At 39.3% G+C, this 19,070-nt stretch overlaps 1 protein-coding gene across 2 annotated transcripts in view; it reads left to right on the top strand.

Moving 5' to 3' along the window:
- The window catches only part of LOC150083319 (focadhesin-like), a 457,209-nt gene that overhangs the window by 133,937 nt on the left and 304,202 nt on the right, over positions 1 to 19,070 (top strand). For both annotated transcript variants that reach the window (XM_090377973.1, XM_090377972.1), the window contains exon 8: positions 12,863 to 13,048. In XM_090377973.1, coding sequence (XP_090234099.1) covers positions 12,863 to 13,048 — 186 coding nt within the window. The remainder of the gene's footprint in view (positions 1 to 12,862; positions 13,049 to 19,070) is intronic.

Here is a 19,070-nt window from a genome sequence, read left to right as displayed (position 1 = left end):
GGTGGAAGATTGATCAGGCTGACTGGACTGCCTTCCAACATCAGGCAATTTTTGATCTTAGCACGGTCAGTCACGAGCCTATCAATGATGCAGTTAAGTACATCACAGAAAATATTGTCCAAGCAGCTGCGAATGCTGTTCCAAAAACATCTGCCCGGTTTCCACCATTTCCCAAACCTTGGTGGAATTCACAATGCACAGCAGCAAAAAAGGCTCAAAACAAAGCGTGGGGGATATTTCGCCGATATACTACCATGAACAACCTTATAGCCTTCAAACGTGCACGAGCCAAAGCACGCTACATCCGTCATCAGAGTCAAAAGGAATCGTGGATCCATTTTACATCATCTATTAACCAGTCTACCAACTCTAAGGTAGTCTGGGATAAAATCCGGAAAATTAAAATATACATCCCACCCTTCTTCAATCTTAGATTATAATGGATGCGCTATTGCAGATTCAACTGCAATAGCCAATTCTCTTGGGGAAACATTCTCTAACATCTCTGCAACATCTTCGTATTCCCCAGAGTTCCTGGTCCTGAAATATAAAATCCAAAAATGGGCACTTAACTTTAAATCTAATTGCTTTTATCCCTACAACGGGGATTTCACTATTCAGGAACTGAAAAGAGCCCTCGCTCTTTCCAAAGCAAGTGCTGTTGGACCAGATGGCATCCATTATGAAAGGATTAAACATCTCTCACCAAAATCTATGGATTGTCTGCTCCTTCTGTATAACAGAATCTTTATTGAAGGGCAGTTTCCGGACTCCTGGCGAAAGGCAATCGTTCTTGCCTTTCCTAAGCCAGGAAAGGATCCAAAAGTCACCACCAATTATCGTCCTATTGCTCTGACCAGCTGTCTGTGCAAAATCCTGGAGAGAATGGTTAATTCTCGTTTAATATGGTATCTCGAATCAAATGACCTTCTCTCCAACATCCAGTGCAGCTTCCGAAGGAACTGGTCCACTTTGGACCATCTTATTAGATTGGAAGCATCCATCCGGGATGCTTTCCTAAAACGCGAACACTTGGTGTCGGTGTTCTTTGACATGGAGAAAGCGTATGACACAACTTGGAGATTTGGCATCTTAAAAGATCTACATAGCCTTGGCTTTAGGGGGCAACTCCCCATTTTTATTAAAAACTTTTTAGCCAATCGATCTTTCCAAGTTCGTGTGGGATCCTCACTCTCTCGTCCCTTCAGCCAAGAGGAGGGAGTACCACAAGGATCAGTATTAAGTGTCACGCTTTTTGCCATCAAAGTCAATTCCATCACAGAACAACTTCCTCCAACTGTAAACTGTGCCCTCTATGTTGATGAATTTAGCATATTTTGTCAGTCATGCAACATTAGGGTTATTGAAAGACAACTGCAGAAAGCCATTGATCGCCTTAATTGCTGGGCACTTGCTAATGGCTTCAGGTTCTCGCCGGAGAAGACCGTTTGCGTACACTTTTGTCGCAAGCGTAATCTTCATCCTGAACCTGAATTAAGGCTCGGACAAAATGTTATTCCAGTAGTGTCAGACACAAAATTCTTGGGACTTGTGTTTGATAAAAAGTTGACCTTTCTCGAACATATTCGTCAACTTCGTACAAAATGCACGAGGGGATTCAATATTCTCCGCTCTCTTTCCTCTACATCTTGGTGTGCGGATCGATGCTCCCTACTACGGCTTTACCGTGCACTTGTACGACCCAAATTAGACTACGGGGCCCAGGTATACTCCTCAGCCAGAGACAGTGCCCTTCGATGGCTTGACCCTGTCCATCATCAGGCCATCCGTATCGCTACTGGAGCATATCGCACATCTCCTGTCCAGAGCTTACACGTCGAAGCAAACGAACCATCATTATCCCTTCGACGTAAGCAGTTGTCTTTAAACTATGCTTTAAAGTTGAAATCCCTGCCAGACCATCCTACGTGGACATCCGTTTTTGAGCCACGTTGGGAAAACTTGTACAAGACCCGTAAGACTGCCAACCGACCTTTTGGCATTCGTGTCCAAGAGCTATTCAGAGAGTTTAACATCATGGTAGACAAGGTTGCACAAACACGAAAAGAAATTCCTCCACCCTGGCATGCTCATCCCCCACCATGCGACTTTTCCCTTAAGAAATGGGTAAAGTCTGAGACCTCATCATCTGTCTACCAGAAGCTCTACTCTGCACACCAAGCTGAGTACTCAGACTTCCTGCCCGTTTACACAGACGGCTCGAAGTCTGAATCGTGCGTAGGATCTGCTGCTGTCTTTCTGGACACTATAATATCTCAGCAGATTCCTCCTGAATCCAGCATATACACTGCAGAGCTGTATGCTATAGAGCTAGCCTTGGATCACATTCGAATTTGTCAATTCCAAAGGTCAATAATATATTCTGACTCTTTGAGTGTATTACAGGCTTTATTATCTCTGAGACACAATTCTCATCCAGTTCTTTGTCGGGTTCAGCAGAAGATACATTCTCTTCATGAATACAAGTTTGATATCCGCTTCTGCTGGATTCCTAGCCACATTGGGATAAAGGGAAATGATTTGGCTGACGCTGCAGCCAAATCAGCAACACCCACTCATAATTGTTGCCTGTCAGTCCCCTATACAGACTACAGGCAAATAATACGCAACAAGATATATTCCCAATGGCAAGAACTATGGCACAGACAGAGAACAAATAAATTATACCAAATAAAGCCTGTAATAGAAATATGGCAGTCTAGTCTGCGCAGGAATCGGAGCGAGGAAGTTGTTCTTGCCCGACTCCTCATAGGACACAGTCATTTGACACATTCTTTTCTGCTGAGGGCGGATGACCCTCCTATGTGCGAGTCTTGCGACACCGTTTTAACTGTAAAGCATATTTTAATAGATTGCGTTCATTTTAACCATGTTCGCAATATACATTTTACCACTTTTACTCATCCGACTGAGCCTTATACACTCAGTCAGATTTTATCAGACAACGACCACGTGTCGGCAGTTTTTAAATTTTTAAAAGCTATTAATATATACCCACATATATAAATAACAATTTGACGAGGTAACCTTTTTAAAGGTTACCAGAATTTATATTTATTGTTATTTTAATCGTTTCTTGGCGCAGTATAACCTTAGTTGTTTTTGCGCCAATAAACACAAAATCAATCAATCAATCAATTTGACACAAGTTGACATAAGTTGGAGCAGAATGGTATTAAGGGTAAGTTGCTACAATGGATGAAAGGATGGTTGAGTGGGAGAAGGTAGAGGGTGGTAATCAGTGGGTGATGGTCTTTGTGGACTAATGTTATCAGTGGAGTCCCACAGGGTTCAGTGTCGGGTCCTCCGTTGTTTTGTATGTTTATCAATGACATTGTTGAAGGTATATCAGGCTTAGTGTCGAAGTTTGCAGATGATACAAAGTTTGGCAGGGTTGTTAATGACAGTAATGGCAGTGTGCTACTGCAACAGGATCTAGAAAATTTGGGCAGATGTGCTGAGAAGTGGCAACTGAAGTTTAACCTTGACAAATGCATAGTACTGCATATGGGTAGAAATAACCCCAGAGAAACGTACCAACTGTGGGTACTACACTTAAGGTGGTAGAAAATGAAAAAAATCTGGGAAAAATTGTGCAGTCAGATACGAACTTTTCTGAGCAATGCAGACAGGCTGCCAGGGCAGGTCATGGGGTTTTGTCAATGATATATAGGAATTTTGCTAGCAGGGAAAAGGTGATTGTCCCTCTGTATAAGGCAATGGTCAGGCCATGCCTTGAGTACTGCGTACAGGTCTGGAGGCCTCATTTTAGGAAGGATGTAGATTTGCTTGAGCGTGTACAGAGAAGGGCAACAAGATTGGTGAGGGGAATGAAGGGATCCTCTTACCAAGAGAGGCTTTAGTTCTGCAAATTGCAGTGGCTGGAGACTAGGCGCCTGCGCAGTGATGTGATTGAGGTGTATAAGGTCTTGAATGAGTTGAGCACACTGAATTCTGATGGGATTCTTCCACTTGTTCAGATTACGAACCTAAGGGGGCATAAATTCAAATTAAGAAAAGACAGATGTAGAATAGATGTGTGGAAATTTGCATTTAGCCAGCGGGTGATTAATTGCTGGAACAAACTTCCATCTGTCATTGTGGAAGTTGATAGGTTGAATAAATTTAGGGAGGAACTGGACAGGCATTTGGAGGGAATGGTGTGATTTTTTTTTTTTTTTTTTGGTTTATGGTGAATAAGCTCATACACTTGCTTTATTGCATCATATGTCACTACTACTACTACACTGCCCGGATTGTTCGAGACTGGTTTGTGGAAAATGATGACGACTTCCAGGTATTGCCTGGTCTTCAAATTCCCCAGACATCAATCCCATCAAGCATCTGTGGTTTGTGTTGGAACAGCAACTCCAATCTGTAGTGTCTCAACCATGGACCTTACAGGAGTTAAAGGATCTGCTGATTACGTGTTGGTACCAGATACCACACGGCACATTTAGAATTCTTGTAGGATCCATGCCTTTGCTGGGCATGAGCTGTTTTGGCTGCATGTGGAGGACCAACATATTAGGTCGGTGGTCATAATGTTTTGGCTCATTGATATATCTGCTGAGATGCATGCCCACTCCAGTTGCACATACAAGTAATTGGAGTGGACATGCACCAGGAAATAATGGGATGTATTAGAAATATAAAAAATGTAAAAAGAGAGTGTCACATGTTTATATTCTAATGCTAGAAAGTGTCTGTGATAAATTTGGAGTAGTTGTTAAATCAGTGAATGTCAGCATACTGATATTTCAAAAGCACAAAGCCATGCTGATAAATAGAATGATACAGAATTTCAATATAGTAAGCACAATATGTGTAGAAAAGACAAAGAGAACACAAGGAGAAGGGCTATGCATCTGATCAGAAAATCATCTGATCAAATGATGCTATTATTACGATCTTTTGTAATAGTGCCATCTGATGTAATAAGTGCTTGAAATCACAGAGAAGAGAACTGAGAAGTATCTGCTGATTTTATTGAGTCACTGTTGCAGAATACAGAGTGGCCTTCTGTGGAACTCACACTTTATGTGGGATGGATGAGAAGGTAAAAGATACTTGTTGATTGAATTTTGAATATTGTACTTTTGAGGAAATGCATAATAAAGAAAGATAAATGAGGAAAGGAAAAATTTGTTCAGTGAGTTTATGCTGTTCACTAGTGAAACCACATTCTCAGTCTGGTTTGCAAGAAATAGGTGGAATTACAGATGATAGCCACAAAAATATAGAGGAAAAAAAAAAAAAAAACATGACTGATAGCTCTATTTTTGAGGATTTATTAATTAACTTGACTGCCTTCTTGGATGAAGTCTAAGGGTTTAAGGGTTTTGTGGGTCCCATTCAGAAGTGGGTACAATATTCTGCGACTGGGAATATTTTTGATTTGTGCAGAGTCAGTAGCTGTTTAGGAGAAAAGTAATGCCAAGAGTGAAACATACCCAACCATGCATTAAATTTTTCCATGTATGTTAGCATTTCGCATTAGTAGAGGCATATGATGCAAGAAAGCAAGCTTATGCAGCATCAGCAAAAAAAACGCTCCCATTTCACCCTCCGTTCATTCCAAATACCTGACCATCTCAGCCTTAAATTTATTTAGGCTGTCAACTTGCACAACAAAGGATGGAAGCCTGTTCCACCAACCAACCAACTACCCACTGGCTAAAGGCAAACTTCCACACATCTATCCTACATCTGTCTTTCTTCAATTTGAATTTATGCCCTCTCAGGTGATTATTCTGAGCAAGAGGAAGAAGCCCATCAGCATTGAGCATACTCAAACCACTCAAGGCTTTATACACCTGTCAGATCACCTTGCAGGTGCCTAGTCTCCAGACACTGTAATTTAAAAAATTTAAGCCTTTCTTCGTAAGAGTGACCCTTTGTTCCATTCATTAATCTTGTTGCCCTTCTCTGTACTCGTTCCAACAACTCTACATCCTTCTTAAAATGAGGCCTCCAGACCTGTATACAGTACTCAAGGTGTGGCCTGACCATTGTCTTATACAAGGGGATAATCACCTCCTTATCCCTGCTAGAAAAATTCCTGTATATCATTGACAAGACACTATGAGCTACTCTTGCAGACTGCCTGCACTGCTCAGAAAACTTCAAATCTGCCTGCACAATTAATCCCAGGTCCTTTTTGTTCTCTACCACTGTCAGTGTAGTACCACAGAGTCAATACATCACTCTGGGATTACTGCTTCCCATATATAGTACTTTACATTTGTCAATGTTAAACTTCATTTGCCACCTTTCAGCCCATCTGCTCAACTTTTCTCGATCCTGTTGCAGCAGCGTACTGTCATTAGTGTCCGTAACAACCCTGCCAACCTTCGTATCATCTGCAAACTTGGACATTAAGCTTCATATATACCATCATCAATATCATTTATAAATACAGAAAACAAGAATGGACCGAACACTGAACCCTGAGGGACTCCACTAATAACATTAGTCCACAATGAGCAGTGTACAATTACTACTCTCTGTCTTCTCCCACTCAACTATCCCTTTATCCATAGCAGAAATTTGCCTCCAATGCCACACTGCTCCAATTTGTTCAGCAGTCTTCCATGTGCAACAGTATCAAAAGCCTTTCTAAGATCCAAATATATGATATGAAAATTATTCTTGGCATTCAGTTCCTTTGTGACTACATCATAGTATCCAATCAAATTGGACAGGCAAGACTTTCCCTTAACAAAACTATGCTGTGTCCGAGCTATAACTGAAGTCTTATCTAGATGATCCTGCAATGCTTCTTTAACCAGTGCCTCCATTAATTTTCCTGGAACAGAAGTTAAACTAACAGGTCTATAATTACTTGTGTTGCCCTTTGATCCTCCTTTGTGAATTGGGGCCACATTTGCACATCTTGAGTCCATGGTTACCTCCCCTGAGTCCAAAGAAGCTCTCATAACTATGGTTAAGGGTTTGCTTACTTCCTTTGCTGCCTCCTTTAATATAACTGGATAGATCCCGTCCACCATGCCTTTTTTATGTTTATCTTCAACATTTCTCCTCCACTTTCCTGTCAGTTATCACAAAATCATCTAGCGCACTGCCAGAGTTTAACTCACTTTTGGCATTCCCCTCCCTGAATAACTTCTCATGGGTGAATGTAGATGCAGAATAATCATTTAGTTTGTTAGCCACCTGAGCAGGATCATCAACAGTTGAACCATCAATATCCAGTGGACCAATCTGATTCAATCCTTTCCTTGTAGAGTTTACATAGGTAAAGAACTCTTTGTTGTTTTTATTTGCATCCTTTGCCAAGGATTTCTCATAATCTGCTTTTGCCTGCCTAATCTCTTTTGTGACTTGGTTACAGACCAGCTTATATCTATAGGCTTCCATGTCACCCATTAATTTATATATATCCCATGCATTTGTCTTCTCTGCCATAAACAGAGTTTATGGCATTAGTTCATTTGACATCCATTTAGGTATAAACCTTGAACAATATTTCTTAGTTGGTATGTAAAGCCTAGTAGCTTCCAAGATAAATTTTTTGAATGCTTCCTTCCCATTTTGAATTTGCTGTTGGTGACATCATCAATAGGTCCCAATGAATAGAATTTAAATACTGTCTCAGACCACCGTATTCGCCTTTACGAAAGCAAACACCCTTCCCTTTACCCCTGATGGTAGTTACCTCTTTGAGTAAATCCCACTTCAGCACACTCTGATCACTGCCACCTAGTGGTTCCTTTATCTGCAGATTCTTAATGCATGAAGAATCACTACTGATAAACAGATCAAGAGTATTACTCCCTCTAGTTGCCTCCCGAACATGCTGATGTAGAAAGCATTCATCCAATAAATCCACAAAAGCCTTGCTATTGGGTGAGTAACCAACCCACAAATTTCAGTCAATATCTGGGAAATTAAAATCCCCCATTATAAGACTTTCTGGTTTACTGACCCACTATTTCCCTGTACAGTCCCTTATTATACTCATCAGAGTCATTAGGCCTATAACACCCTCTTACTCTCAATTTTAATCTCCCAATGCTTACGTCACACCAGACTGACTCGACACTGCACTGTCCAGCGATGCCTACTAGTTTCACTTCCTTGGATATTATGTGTTTCTTAACTAATAGCATAACTACTGCTCTCTTCCTATCCTGTCTATCCTTCCTGTACACATTGTACTCTCCAAATTACAGTTCTTCATTCCTTATATCTGTGTGACACCATGTCTCTGATATCCCAACAATATCTGCCTTTGACGTTTTGAGCAATACCTGAAATTCAACATATTTATTTACCAAACTCCTCGTATTGGTATACATGCACCTGTTCCTATTCTTAGCTACCCTAACACAACCCATGTGTTTACTTGTACTGCAATGACTCCCAGCAGTCTCTGAAATACCCTGCATCTTGTTTTCCAGGCTGCTGCTCATTCCAATAGAAGCAGTGCAAGAATCACTTTCACCTTACACTATGCTGCTGCAACAGGATCTGGAAAGTTTGAGCAGATGGGCTGAGAGGTGGCAAATGAAGTTTAACATTGACAAATGTAAAGTACTACATATGGGAAACAGCAACCCCAGAGCAACATATCAACTCTGTGATACTACACTGACAGTTGTAGAGAATGAAAGGGACCTGGGGGTGGTTGTGCAGGCAGATATGAAGTTCTCTGAGCAGTGCAGACGGGCTGCAAGAGTAGCTCATGTTGTATTGTCAATGATATATAGGAATTTTTCTAGCAGGGATAAGGAGGTGATTATTCCCTTGTATAAGGCAATGGTCAGGCCACACCTAGAGTACTATACAGGCCTGGAGGCCTCATTTCAAGAAGGATGTAGAGCTGCTGGAACGAGTACAGAGAAGGGCAACAAGATTAGTGAGTGGAACCAAGGGGTGCTCTTACGAAGAAAGGCTTAAGTTTTGCGAATTACAGTGTCTGGAGACTAGGCACCAGCGAGGTGATCTGATAGAGGTGTACAAAGCCTTGAATGGGTTGAGAATGCTCAATGCTGATGGGATTCTTCCTCTTGCTCAGAATAATCACCTGAGAGGGCATAAATTCAAATTGAGGAAAGACAGATGTAGGATAGATGTGTGGAAATTTGCCTTTAGCCAGCGGGTGGTTGGTAGGTGGAACAGACTTCCATCCCTTGTCGTGGAAGTTGATAGCCTAAATAAGTTTAAGGCTCAGCTGGACAGGTATTTCGAACGAACAGAGGGGTGAAGTGGAAGTGGTTATTTTTTATTTATTTATTTTACTTTATTTTTTTGGCTGATGCTGCATAAGCTTGCTTTCTTGCACAAATGCCTCTACTAATGCTACCTCTGCCAGTGGCTACTGTTAATCTATTAGTCCTTGTATCCTCCCAAGCTAGCAGTTTTCTGACCCACCTAACACTGCCTCGAAAACATCAACATTCTTGCACCCTTTCTATTTAAGTATAACCCTTCCCTGTAGAAGCAGTCTCTTCTGTTAACAAGTACAGGGATTGTTCATCTGTTTTGAGCTTTAACGTAAATAAAAAATGAACAAATTTCAAATAAATGTAAGAAAATTTGCTTTCTGTAAAAGATCGGCCATTGAACAAATTCTTGGCTATTCTTCTGGAGGTGGAAGTTTATCTAAATTTGAAGAGGGATTGGACAAGTACTTAGGAAAAATAGGATAACGAACTGATAGAAGGTGATGTGTGTTGCATTTAGTTTTCTTTTTTTGCTCGATGCTTCATAGCTCATTTCCTTGCATCATTTTGCTAATATCAGTATGTCATTATCATTGTGCATGTTTGCTTGTCATTATCTTAACTTTACTAGTGATTTGTTGTACTTTAACCTTGTGCAGTATTATTCCTTGCTGATTGTAAAAGTTGAAAATGGACGAATTCTCAGGTCTGAAAAAATACAAATGCTGAATATTTAAAATAATGGGGAGGGTGATTATGTTCCCAACAGACTGTAAAATATCAATGCGTAATTTTTAAGCATTAAATATAGCATAAATTAGTAATTTAACTTATTCGTGTATAATACTATAAGTGTTTGTTTACCAGTAATCTAAAGAAGATAATAGATATCATCTTAAGTCATTTAAAGATGATTAGTTTAAGAGGCGACTAATCTATTAAAGTTAAATATTACAGTAACAGGCTGGTAAATAATATGGAGGGGATAAATGCAGTGAAGGCTAATGCATCAGACATTATCTGTTTTTTCATTGTCTTTCATTTCCTTTCCACAGAATTCAATGAAATCTTCACTGAAGTTCTTCAGTTATGCCTTTAACTGCTCCTCTACCTATTTATTCTTCAGTCTTCAAATGTCTCCAGATCCTTTTTCCCCAACGTGCCTGGCCAGGTCAGCAGTGTTCTGGACCTCTCCTCTAATTTTGGAAAATCCATGAAAAATTTTTAACAATTCCACTCATTAAAATTGGATAATTAGAAATCTGGAAATTATTAGGTGGTGTTTTTATTTATTTTCCCTCTATACAAAGGCGCCTTCGTAGCCAGGTGGGAAGGAGCAGCAGTGCGTAGCACACGCTTCTTGATTAGACCGGGGTTCGAGCCCGTCGCCACCAAATACGGAGGATGCGGAAAGGTCAGGGAATGACCACCGCTTATTCCGAAGCAATATGGCCTTAGTTGCTAATGCTCCTAAAAACCAAATAACAAACAAACAAACCCTCTATACAATATCATACAGGCTATATGTATATTGTACATTGTAGCTGAAGCAGTGGATGGATTTTTATGATATTTTATATTTAGCTGTTTTAGAAAAAGTTCACCAATTCCAGAAAATAGCTGTTATTACTATTATTTTTTCATTTTCACGATTATCACATAGGATGTGTGTGTGTGTATGTATGTGTGTGTGTGTGTGCGTGCGTGTACATTTTATAATTAATAATAATAGGTTGTAGTGATAAAACAGAACATCGAAAAAAGAACAAAAAAAAATAATAATATATAATAATGGATTATGGATCTGGAACACTGCTAGTAATAGTAGAAATTCCCAGCAACCATAATGAAATATAGGCAAATAGATTAGATAAGTGTATGGGTAGGAGTGTTGACCTGACAAGTGTAGCTGCAATGTAGAAAATTAAAAGTGCCTGAAAAATAAAAGCAGATTAAATAAAAAATTATATAAATAAAATTAAATGAAAAAAAATATATACATATATGTATATATACACAAGATATATTATAACTGAAGCATTGTATATAGCTGTGTGCTGATTTTAGGGATGAATGGGCAATGTGGCAGCAGATGCACATGAATAAAGTTCTCGGTTCACACAAAAGTTATTACAGTTTATAAAGTGTTTGTTATCAGTTTTTCAAACACATAAATCATGAATCTATTTGCTTATTATATTATTTGCACAAGAAATGTTAAATACATTCTATATTCCGATAGTTATTCAGGAAGAAATAAGCAGGTTACATTATGAAAGCATTGACAACATACAATAATTGTTTAATTAATTAAACTGTATTTGGATTTCATGCACTGGGATTACAAAGTATGACAAAACATGGAGTGAATATTACACTGAGTTATGTGCAATCAAGGGAAAACAAGTATTTTTATGTATATTAGTTAATCAATTAATAGTTAATTGGTAACAAGATAATTAGTTATTTACTTTTCACTTCTATTAATCACAGAAAAATAAAAAAATTCAATTAATTTAAATCATGAAAATCAAATGCATCTATAAATTAAATTGTTGACTTTGTTCCAGAAAGGTTATTCCTGTCTGGAATAACCTCTCTCAGAAGGGTCAGGTTCAATTACCCTCAAGGTGCTGGTGAAGATTTATATTCTTGTGATAAATTCCCCAATGGCCAAATATATAGAGTGATCAGTAGTAACTTAATTAATTTGGAGATTAAAAAAAAAAAAAAAAAACTATGCTTATACTGAAAATATAAGCATATATCTTTTTAGGACAATTCCACATATAAAATTACACTTATAATTTCATTACACGATGTTCACATTAACTTATTATGGAATAGTTATAAGTTCTATTAATTTATCATTAATTAGATTTTTATATAACATACTCGATATATTTTTTTAGTTTTACAGCAAATACAGTATATAAAATATATGATAATAATAGAGTTGTGTTGACATTTAAAATGTTTTTTTATGTCAACTTATCAAATAATTTACTGAATACCAACTTAGTTCATTCTCAGCAAATAAGAAAAATTCATTTAAGTACAAAAAAAGGTGTAAAAAAGAAACTGCTTATTCTTAAGGGATTTTTGTCATTTGAGTGAGCTGTCATCCTAGTTGCCATCGCCCATATGCGACTAGTTCTTATTTGTGTTTTGTAATATTTGAATTTGTTTAAGTGATGAATTGAAAATTTATATTTTCAAGGATCCATTAACATCAAATGCCATCAAATGCATTCATCGCAAAACGTTTTGCAATTACAGCTGGTGCATCTTCACATCTGCAATTTCTGCCTGTATATTTTTAATTGCATGTATGCAGTATATCTGTGTGTTGTATCATTGGCAAATCTCTACAGAGTAAATTCACAGTGATTCCGATACAAATTGCTAAATATAATAGTACAATAATACAATTGTATTACATATAACTAATACATATAATAGTACAATAATAAGCAAATAAATTAATGTAATTTATACAGGATGGAATCGTCAGTTTTCAGATTGAAGACAAGTCTGCATAAAAATAAAATTGAAATGTTCTTATTATATCATTTATAGATATGTTTCAGTAACTTCCTATTTGTGATTAACTCTGCCTTTCTGACACTAATTATTGATGCTATGTTTCTTAGGGTACACAGATTTTTTGGGATCTCTATTGTTACAGGAAGTGAAAGATATGCCTCGTGCTGTGTATCACCTAGCAAAACGAATAACTAGGCCAACTAATCAAAACAAAACTCTGACTGAGATTCCAGGATTTCTTTGTCAAAAGTATGAAGCAAGTAGAGTACCAGCAATTCAAGGAAGCTTAGCAGGTAAGACATGCAAGAAATAATAAGTATGTATCTGTATACCTTAATATTCTAATGTCTCTGGCACTTATCTTTTTAGATTGAATTGCTATAGATAGCAGAACTGAGAAAAAATATTGTTAGCATTAACAATAGTAGAGTCATACAATGCAAGAAAGCAAGCTTTATCCAGCATCAGCAAAAAAAAAAAAAAAAACCTCCAATTTTACCCCTCCATTCGTTCCAATTGCCTGTGCAGCTCAGCCTTATATTTATTTAGGCTATTAGCTTCCCCTAATGCATTAAGGGCTTATACCTCAGGCTGCGAAAGAGTAGGACTGTGTATATCTAAAGAGTTAGATATACATAGTCTAACTCTTTCGCAGCTTGAGGCATAAGCTCTTAATGCATTAGAGTCCTAACTTATACCATACACCATCAGGCTTCTCTTATTGTGGAGATATACTTCACAACAGTATTGTCATCATTACATCACTTGGGTACCTACCCACACACCGAAGAATGGCAAAATAGCCCTGAAATGGTGCCGCCTGGGTGGTAGTATACACTGAGAATAAGTAACAATAGTCGTCTCCTTCAGGTGAAGTGTTACTTATTCGAAGTAGTGAAATGTCATGGCAACTCGTCGTGAAAGTATTCACAATATGAGATGTAACTTAAACGATGCCGCTATTGCAAATATTTGATAAAGATATACTATTAGCTTCCACAACAAAAGAAGGAAGCCTGTTCCACCAATCAACTAATCGCTGGCTAAAGGCAAATTTCCGCACATCTATTCCATAACTATTTTTCCTCAATTTCAAACTGTGTCCCCTCAGGTTCTTAGTCTGAGCAAGAGGAAGAATCCCATCAGCATTCAGCATGCTCAATCCATTCAAGACCTTATACATCTCAATCAGATCACCTCGCAGGTGCCTTCTGTCCAGACGCTGTAATTTGCAGAACTTAAGCCTTCCAAAGGAGGATCAAAGGATGACATAAGTAATTATAGATATGTTAGTTTAACTTCTGTTCCAGGAAAATTAATGGAGGCACTGGTAAAAGAAGCATTGCAGGATCCTCTAGACAAGACTTCAGTTACAGCTCAGACACAGCATGGTTTTGTTAAAGGAAAGTCTTGCCTGACCAATTTGATTGGATACTATGATGTGGTCATGAAGGAACTGGATGCAGGGAATAACTTTGATATCATATATTTGGGTCTTAGAAAGGCTTTTGATACTGTTGCACATGGAAGACTGCTGAACAAATTGGGGCAGTGTTATCAATAGCAGCAAATTGCTGCTATGGATAAAGGGAATGTTGTGTGGGAGAAGACAGGGTGGTAATCAATGGTCACTGCTCATCGTGGACTAATGTTATTAGTGGAGTCGCTCAGGGTTCAGTGTTGGGTCCATTGTTGTTTTCTGTATTTATAAATGATACTGATGATGGTATATCAAGCTTAATGTCCAAGTTTTCAGACGATACGAAGGTTGGCAGGATTGTTAAGGACACTAATGACAGTACACTGCTGCTGCAGCAGGATCTAGAAAAGTTGAGCAGATGGGCTGAAAGGTGGCAAATGAAGTTTAACATTAACAAATGTAAAGTACTACGTATGGGAAGCAGTAACCCCAGAGTAACGTATCAACTCTGTGGTACTACACTGACAGTGGTAGAGAACGAAAAGGACCTGGGGGTAATTGTACAGGCAGATATGAAGTTTTCTGAGCAGTGCACTGCTCAGAAATAGTAGCTCATGGTGTCTTGTCAATGATATACAGGAATTTTTCTAACAGGGATAAGGAAGTGATTATTCCCTTGTATAAGGCAATGTTCAGGGCACACCTTGAGTACTGTATACAGGTCTGGAGGCCTCATTTTAAGAAGGATGTAGAGCTGTTGGAATGAGTACAGAGAAGGGCAGCAAGATTAGTGAATGGAACAAAGGGTTGCTCTTACGAAGAAAGGCTTATGTTTTGCAAATTATAGTTGTCTGGAGATTAGGCACCTTCGAAGTGATCTGATTGAGGTGTATAAAGCCTTGAATGGTTTAAGCATGCTCAATCCTGATGGGATTCTTCCTCTTGCTCAGAATAATCACCTGAGAGGGCATAAATTCAAATTGAGGAAAGACAGAAGTAGGATGGATGTGCGGAAGTTTGCCTTTAGCCAGCGGGTAGTTGGTTGGTGGAACAGACTTCCATCCTTCGTTGTGGAAGTTGATAGCCTAAATAAGTTTAAGGCTCAGCTGGACAGGTATTTCGAACGAACAGAGGGGTGAAGTGGAAGTGGTTATTTTTTATTTATTTATTTTACTTTATTTTATTTTTTTGGCTGATGCTGCATAAGCTTGCTTTCTTGCATCATGTACCTCTACTAATGCTAATGCTTTCTTGGTAAGAGCACCCCTTTGTTACCCTCACCAATCTCATTGCCCTTCTTTGTACTCATTCTAGCAACTCTACATCCTTCCTAAAATGAAGCCTCCAGACCTGTACACAGTACTCTAGGTGTGGCCTGACCATTGCCTTGTATAATGGGATAATCACCTCCCTGTCCTTGCTAGCAAAATTCCTATATATCATTCACAAGGCTCCATGACCTGCCCTGTCAGCCCGTCTGCACTGCTCAGCGAACTTCATATTTGACTGCACAATTACTCCCAGGTCTTTTTCACTTTCCGCTGCCCTGAGTGTATGTTAAACTTCAGTTGTCACTTCTCAGCCCATTTTCCAAAATTATCTAGATTCAATTGGCTGTAATGACAGTAAAGACAGCATGCTATCTTTTCTGTCATTAATAACCCTGCCAACCTTTGTATCATTTGCAAACTTGGACATTAAACCCGATATACCTTCATCGATATCATGGATAAATATACAAAACAACAATGGGCCCAACACCGAACCCTGAGAAACTCCACTAATAACATTTGTCCATGAAGAGCAGTGTCCATTGATTACCACTCAACCAACCCTTTATCCATTGTAGCAACTTACCCTTAATGCCATACATCATTTTGACGTTGTAGAGCGGATATCATCTTTTAAGGGCACAAAAGGTGATATAGTTGTACACGTTAGCACTAATGACATTAAGAGTAGGAGACCGGCGGAATTACTTGACAAGTACAGGTCACTGATGAAAAAAAGCCGTGAATTAGGGTTGAAATTGAAAGTGTCTGCAATTCTGCCCAGACACGATAGGAGGGAGTATATGATGAGAGCCCTGTCAATCAATTCGGCCCTGGAAAGATTGTGCAGGGCTCAAGGGGTAGAATTTTTTTCAGCCTGGTCTGTACTTGTTAACAGGAGAGACTGCTTCTACAGGGATGCGATACACTTAAATAGAAAGGGTGCAAGAATGTTTGCTGATGCTATCGAGGCAATGTTAGGTGGGTCGGAAAACTGCTAGATTGGGGGGATACAAGGACTAATAGATTAACAGTAGCCACTGGCAGAGGTGAAAGTGATTCTTGCACTGCTTCTATTGGAATGAGCCGCAGCCTGGAAAATAAGATGCAGGATATTTCAGAGACTGCTGGGAATCATTGGGGTACAAGTAAACACATGGGTTGTGTTAGGGTAGCTAAGAAAAAGAACAGGTGCATGTATACTTGTGTGTACACCAATGCTAGGAGTTTAGTAAATAAATTTGATGAATTTGAGGTATTGCTCAAAACATCAAAGGCAGATATTGTGGGGATTTCAGAGACGTGGTGTCACACAGATATAAGGAATGCAGAACTGGAATTTGGGGAGTACAATGTCTACAGAAAGGATAGACAGGATAGGAAGGGAGGAGGGGTTATGCTATTAGTTAAAAAACACATAAAATCCAAGGAAGTGAAGCCAGTCGACATCGCTGGACAGTGCAGTGTCGAGTCAGTTTGGTGTGACATAAGCATTGGGAGATCAAAATTGAGAGTAGGAGTGTGCTATAGGCCTAATGACTCTGATGAGTATAATAAGGAACTGTACAGGGAAATAGAGTGGGCCAGTAAATCAGAGAGTCTTATAATGGGGGATTTTAATTTCCCAGATATTGACTGGAATTTGGGGGCTGGTCACTCACACAGTAGCAAGGCTTTTGTGGATTTATTGGATGATTGTTTTCTACATCAGCATGTTCGGGAGGCAACTAGAGGGAGTAATACTCTTGATTTGATTATCAGTAGTGATTCTTCATGCATTAAGAATCTGCAGATAAATGAACCACTTGGTGGCAGTCATCACAGTGTGCTGAAGTGGGAGTTACTCAAAGAGGTAACTACCATTAGGGGTAAAGGGAAGGGGTATTGCTTTCGTAAAGGCGACTACAATGGACTGAGACAGTATTTAAATTCTATACAGTGGGATAACTGATGATATTGCCAACAGCAAATTCAAAATGGGAAGCATTCAAAGAACTTATCGTGGAAGCTACTAGGCTTTACATACCAACTAAGAAATATTGTTCAAGGTTTAGGCCTAAATGGTTGTCAGATGAACTAATGAGGCATATGGCAGAGAAGAAAAATGCATGGGATACATACAAATTAACACGTGACACGGACGCCTATGATAGATACAAGTTGATCTGTAACCAAGTTACAAAGGAGGTTAGGCAGGCGAAGGCAGATTACGAGAGATCCTTGGCAAGGGATGCGAAGAAAAACAGCAAAGAGTTCTTTACTTATGTAAACTCTAGAAGGAAGGGGATGAATCAGATTGGTCCACTTGAGATCGATGGGTCAACTGTTGATGACCCTGCTCGGGTAGCTAACAAACTAAATGAATATTTTGCATCGACATTCACACATGAGGAGTTATTTAGCGAGGGGAATGCCAGAGGTGTATTCAACTCTAGCAGTAAGCTAGAGAATCTTGTAATAACTGAGAGCAAAGTGGAGGAGAAATTGTTGAAGATAAACACAAGAAAGGCACCTAGGGTGGATGGGATCTATCCAGTTATATTAAAGGAGGCAGCAAAGGAGGTAAGGAAACCCTTAGCCATAATTATGAGAGCTTCCTTGGACTCAGGGGAGGTACCCATTGACTGGAGATGTGCAAATGTGACCCCAATTCACAAAGGGGGATCAAAGGCTGACACAAGTAATTATAGACCTGTGAGTTTAACTTCTGTTCCCGGAAAATTAATGGAGGCACTGGTGAAAGAAGCACTGCAGGATCATCTAGACAAGTCTTCAGTTATAGCTAGGACACAGCATGGTTTTGTTAAGGGGAAGTCTTGCCTGACCAATTTGATTGGATACTATGATGCAGTCACAAAAGAACTGGATGCAGGGAATAACTTTGATATTATATACTTGGATCTTAGAAAGGCTTTTGATACTGTTGCACATGGAAGACTGCTGCACAAATTGGAGCAGTGTGGCATTGGAGGCAAGTTGCTGCTATGGATAAAGGGGTGGTTGAGGGGGAGAAGACAGAGAGTGGTAATCAATGGACACTGCTCATCGTGGACTAATGTTATTAGTGGAGTCCCTCAGGGTTCAGTATTGGGGCCTTTATTGTTTTCTGTATTTATAAATGATATTGATGATGGTATATCAGGCTTAATGTCCAAGTTTGCAGACGATACGAAGGTTGGCAGGGTTGTCAAGGACACTACTGACACTATGCTGCTGCAACAGGATTTGGAAAGGTTGAGCAGATGGGCTTCGAGGTGGCAAATGAAGTTTAACATTGACAAATGTAAAGTACTACATATGGGAAACAGCAACCCCAGAGCAACGTATCAACTCTGTGGTACTACACTGACAGTGGTAGAGAATGAAAGGGACCTGGGGGTGGTGGTGCAGGCAGATATGAAGTTCTCTGAGCAGTGCAGACGAGCTGCAAGAGTAGCTCATGGTGTATTGTCAATGATATATAGGAATTTTTCTAGCAGGGATAAGGAGGTGATTATTCCCTTGTATAAGGCAATGGTCAGGCCACACCTAGAGTACTGTATACAGGCCTGGAGGCCTCATTTCAGGAAGGATGTAGAGCTGCTGGAACGAGTACAGAGAAGGGCAAATAGATTGGTGAATGGG

Source organism: Mastigoproctus giganteus, chromosome 7 (assembly GCF_048544385.1).
Source record: "Mastigoproctus giganteus isolate SK-2022 chromosome 7, ASM4854438v1, whole genome shotgun sequence".
NCBI classification, from domain to species: domain Eukaryota; kingdom Metazoa; phylum Arthropoda; class Arachnida; order Uropygi; family Thelyphonidae; genus Mastigoproctus; species Mastigoproctus giganteus.
This window is presented reverse-complemented; position numbering and strand designations above follow the sequence as displayed.